Source organism: Macrosteles quadrilineatus, unplaced genomic scaffold, assembly GCF_028750875.1.
Source record: "Macrosteles quadrilineatus isolate MER2022 unplaced genomic scaffold, UCM_ALF_1.0 Scaffold_2__2_contigs__length_208266976, whole genome shotgun sequence".
Classification (NCBI taxonomy): domain Eukaryota; kingdom Metazoa; phylum Arthropoda; class Insecta; order Hemiptera; family Cicadellidae; genus Macrosteles; species Macrosteles quadrilineatus.
The window spans coordinates 100,236,035-100,241,398 of record NW_026542595.1 but is presented as its reverse complement, the minus strand read 5'-3'; the positions used below and the strand labels follow the sequence as shown (position 1 = coordinate 100,241,398).

At 41.3% G+C, this 5,364-nt stretch overlaps 1 protein-coding gene across 1 annotated transcript; it reads right to left on the bottom strand.

Moving 5' to 3' along the window:
- Window positions 1–588: 588 nt before the first annotated feature.
- Window positions 589–4,668, bottom strand: LOC128984677 (uncharacterized protein K02A2.6-like). Its single transcript, XM_054404012.1, has one exon. It carries the CDS (start codon window positions 4,666–4,668, stop codon window positions 589–591), a length of 4,080 nt encoding a protein of 1,359 aa, XP_054259987.1.
- Between the last annotated feature and the right edge of the window lie 696 nt (window positions 4,669–5,364).

Genomic DNA, 5,364 nt, shown 5'->3' with positions numbered 1-5,364 from the left:
TGTAATTTCTCAAAACTTTTAACTCATAAATAAATCCTCTTCTTTTAATAAAAAAATCTTGGTATTCCAGAGCTTGGTTATCAAGTGCGATACAACGTATTCTTTGGCATTTATGGTGTATTGATAATAAACTACTACCTTAATTACCTTAATTACTTCCTCCTTGACCGGGACCAGCAAAGCCGGATAGGTTGCGTCAATTCTATAACTATGCTACAGTGTTTGTATTATTCATTTTTGCAGTGAAGAGAGGTGTCGTAACCTAACGTTACGCTAGAAAAGTGGACAGTAATTATAAAAGAACCACTTACGATCGCTGTTGGACATAGAAGAAGGAGCCGTGACGAATCATCCCACTTCAGGGCTCAGTGCACAGTGCAGCCACCCCGCAAAACATAATAACTCTTCCGTTACTAATAATTATGACTGTTCATATATGAAACTATAATGACTTCTACTACACTCGTCTTCCCCATAAAAAAAAGTCAATATCATAAATTCAAAATTAACTCAACTTTCAAAATAAAATAAATTCACTTTCAATAAAATGCAACCAAAATTTCTTCTTCCCATTATTCATTAATAATTTTACAAGTCCAGCCTGTGAGGCTTTCGCACAGTCCGTGCAGACTTCCTCAGCGAGGGTGGTGGGCTGCACTGTGCTAGCGGCGACGCAGGAGTTGGCTGAGGCTGGGCTTGCCCTAGGCTCTCCCTGGGACTGGTAGTAGGCCTAGGTACAGGTGACACCATCTGGGGACTAGTTGGTCGATCCTCCGGTGGGGGTGAATTCTTGGGTACTTGGGGTGATACAACGGGATCCTTGGGTGATACAAAAATCTCCTCCTCTTCTGCATACCGAGCTCTCAAGTGGTCTACATGACAAAATCGGGGTTTTCCACCAATAACACTCACCAGATAGGTGACCGGACTTCTCTTTAGAATTATTTTGCCAGGAACCCAAGATATCTTTTCATTTCGGACAGTTTTGACATAGACTGCCTGACCTTCTGAGAAAAATCTGCTTCTTCCCCTAAGCCTATCAGCTGCATCTTTTTGTTCCCTGTGTTTTTGATCAATGGATGACTGGAGATTGGGTTTTAACATAACCAACTGAGTACGAGGCTTCCAAGACAGGAACATTTCTGCATGGGTTAAGCCAGTAACTGTATTTGGAGTGTTGCGGAACGCAAACAAGAAATTATCTAATTTCATTTGAAGAGTGGTACGCTGAGAACGCTGATGTTCCTCAATCACTTGACGCAAAAGGTTTTTCTTGACCTCCTGAACACTTCTCTCCGCAGATCCATTTGAAGCCGCATGATACGGGGGAGTTAATGTGAACTTCACATTGTTGTTATGCAAAAAGGTTTTGAACTCTTGACTAGTAAAAGATCTTCCGTTGTCTGACACCAGTTCGACAGGCAATCCATACGATGAAAACAAGGTACGGAGTTTCTCAATAACCTTGGAAGAATTCATGGAACTCATGATAAATACCTCTAACCATTTAGAGTATGTGTCAATCAAAACTAAAAGTTGCTGTCTCGACTCTGGATCCTCCGCAAAGTCAATGTGTATCCTCTGCCATCGAGTTGATGTTGTAGGCCATTGCTGCAACGGTACTTTAGGTACCGAATTCCTAGTTAACTGACAAGCAGAACAAGAAGCCACTACGTCCTCAATCGACTTTTCCATGCCTGGCCACCAGACATAACTTCTTGCCAGCATCTTCATGCGCGTAACTCCCGGGTGTTGATCATGCAACATTTGAAGCACAGATGAATACAGTTTCTTTGGAATCACTACACGAGAACCCCACAGCAAACAACCTTGTTCCACGGACAACTCGTCCTTCTTCCTTAGAAAAATAGCTAGTTCCGGCTCAACAGAGCTCGTCCAGCCGTACATCACAAAATCTCGGACCTTCGAAAGAATCGGATCCTTATCCGTCATTTTACCTATATGCAAGGCAGTAATAGGTGCAATGTCCTTGACAACACAGAAATTGTTCATCACTTCTGTACACACATCTACATGTGAAACAAAATTAGCATCCAGCTCTATAGGTTCCGCTTCTGCTAAGGGTAACCTAGACAACGCATCAGCGTGAGGGACATCCACTCCCTTCCGGTACCTAACCTCCAAATCATATGCTGATAGAATCAAGGCCCATCTCTGCAGCCTAGCTGCCGCCATACTAGGAACGCCCTTTTTAGAGCCAAAAATAGCCGTCAACGGCTGATGATCAGTCTGTAGAATACAGTGTCTTCCATATATATACTTATGAAACTTTTTGACTCCAAAGATCAAAGCCAGAGCCTCCCGATGTAACTGAGAATAATTCCGTTCACTGGAACTTAGCGTTTTCGATGCGAAGGCAATTGGCCTTTCCTGACCATCGATGAGATGAGATAGAACTGCAGCAACTCCTCTGGGACTCGCATCACACGTCAGAACTATGGGCTTTTTAACATCATAGTGAACTAACAAACTTGAGTCCAACACCCATGATTTACTCTCCTGAAAAGTCTTAGAACACACCTCCGACCACACCCATGGATGATCCTTATGTAATAAATCATAAAAACAGCTTATTCTAGCAGACAGGTTAGGTATAAATGCATGATAATAATTTATTAGACCAATATAGGCTCGTAACTCTTCCTTAGTACTAGGCTCAGGCGCTTTGCGCAGCGCAGTTAACAAACTTTCTTGTGGACGGAGACCATCTCGAGTAATCACATGTCCTAAATACTCGATTGAAGATTGCAAAAACTTACACTTTTGTTGGTTTACTCGAACACCAAACTCATCAAGGCGTTGCAGCACCTGCGCCAGACGGGCAAGCCCCTCTTCCTTAGAGCGAGCCGCCACTAAGACGTCATCTAAGTACGCCACCGTTCCTGGAAGACCTGTTAAAATTTGGTCGATGGCTGACTGAAAAATTGCAGGAGCTGAAGACAAACCATATGGTAGCCTTTTTAAACGATACAGACCCTTATGGGTAGCTAGGGTCAACAGATGTTGCGATTCATCCGCTACCGCCAATTGCTGATACGCATTTGAAAGATCAAGGCAGCTAAAAACTGAGCAACCGCCTAGAGTTGCAAAAATATCTTGAGCCTGTGGAAGCGGATAATGTTCCATTTCAATACACTGATTAAGAGTAATCTTATAATCGGCACAAAGCCTAACACCATTAGGCTTAGGGACAACCACAAGTGGAGTGCTCCACTGTGAATTAGTAACTCTGTACGCAACATCCTCTTGAACCATGCGGTCCAACTCACTCTCAACTTTCTCCCTTAACGCAAAAGGCACTGGTCTCGCCTTACAAAACTTAGGGACTGTCCCCTCCTTTAAGACAATATGAGCCTTAACACCCTTAATTTCGCCCGTTCCAGGCTGAAAAACTGACTTAAATTTACTCTTCAATTTAGCAATGTCCAAATCAGAACTGTGATCCACAGTGGCTTTACATGAAAACACATTTTGCCAATCTAACCTCAACTGGCCTAACCAGTTTCGCCCCAACAGAATCGGCTGACTCTTACTTTCTAAACTAACTACTGTCAAAGGCAAACTCGCCTGCTGATTATTATATTTAACATTGACATTCACTTGTCCCAGAACAGGTACATCATGACCTGAATAAGTAGTAAGTTTCACATTTGCTGGCCTAAGTTTGAGGTTAGAAAATTTTTCATAAAATATCTCAGAAGGACATATAGTCAAGGCACTGCCTGTATCTAGAATCATTTCTAAATATACATCATTAGCCACTAGGCCTACCTTATAGCCGTTGTCTGATCCTGATTTAAGGTTGTACAGACCTATCTCTGCCATTGGAACTTCTAGGCCTAGGCCTACCTCTTCCTCCACTTGATGGACCCCCATCCTAGGTGTCGACTTTTTACCATGGAAACTAGAAGATTTCTTGGCTTTACACACTTTCTTGAGATGACCTACTCTCTGACAACCGTGACACTTGTAACTGGCGAACGCACACGCACTAGGCCAATGACCAGCAGAACCACACCTCCAACAAGAGTTTCTAGAATTTTGATTTTCACTGCTCCTATTCACGAAAGTTTTAGGCCTATTTTGACTTTTCACATTGATTTTCGCAATGTCCCCACGAGGTTGCACAAATAGGCTTGACTGCGATTCGGCCTGTTCCAGCCTGAGCGCTGACGCATAAGCTTCGTCAAAGTCCAATTCCTCCGACAACAATTTCTGCCGGATAGTTTCATTAGAAATGCCGGAAATCACTTTGTCCCTCAAAGCGTCTTTCAAAAAGGTACCAAATTTGCACGAACTAGCTAAATGTTTTATTGAAACCACAAACTCCGCTATGCTTTCGCCCGGCTTTTGCACACGAGAGTAGAATACATATCGCTCCGCCACAACCAACTTCTTGGGCGCATAATGTAATTTCAACAACGCTGCAAGTTCATCATAGGTCTTAGAATCTACCTCTACCGGTGATAATAAATCGGATAGGACCGATAAAACCCTGGGACCAATAACTGTAATTAAAACCGACACCTCGTTTTCCTTCTTGACATTGTTCGCTTTGAAAAAATGTTTCAGGCGCAACAAATAGGGCACAATGTCCTCCTCACTTGGATTAAATTCAGAAATCCTGCCAACACTAATACTCGCCATTTTTAATCATCTCAACTATAATACGCACTAAAACAACAACTGTTATCGCGTACTACCCTAACTATGATAAAAAGGTTTATTACCGACTGCGCCAAAATGTCGTAACCTAACGTTACGCTAGAAAAGTGGACAGTAATTATAAAAGAACCACTTACGATCGCTGTTGGACATAGAAGAAGGAGCCGTGACGAATTATCCCACTTCAGGGCTCAGTGCACAGTGCAGCCACCCCGCAAAACATAATAACTCTTCCGTTACTAATAATTATGACTGTTCATATATGAAACTATAATTTATTTATTTATTTATTTATACGGTAAACACCATTTTTACAGTCAATGATCATGAGATTCAAGATACAAGATAAATACTTCTAAACATATATAAGCCAGATACAGATTCATCTTAATTGCTAGACAATAGTAACATGCATAAATATTTTCAGAAAAATAACAATACCAGTAACCAAATCTAGATAACAATTGATAAATATTTTAATATAATAACAGTAACGAGCAAAAATATGAATATATTTGACAGACAAGACAAAAAAAACCATGACAATTATAATAACGGTGACGTAAAATGAGTGAAAAAATGTTACTAATGACTATAATGACTTCTACTACAAGAGGAAAACTAGTATTGGTGTTTTCTGACAAAGTATGGAAACTTTACAAATTATCATAGATAATT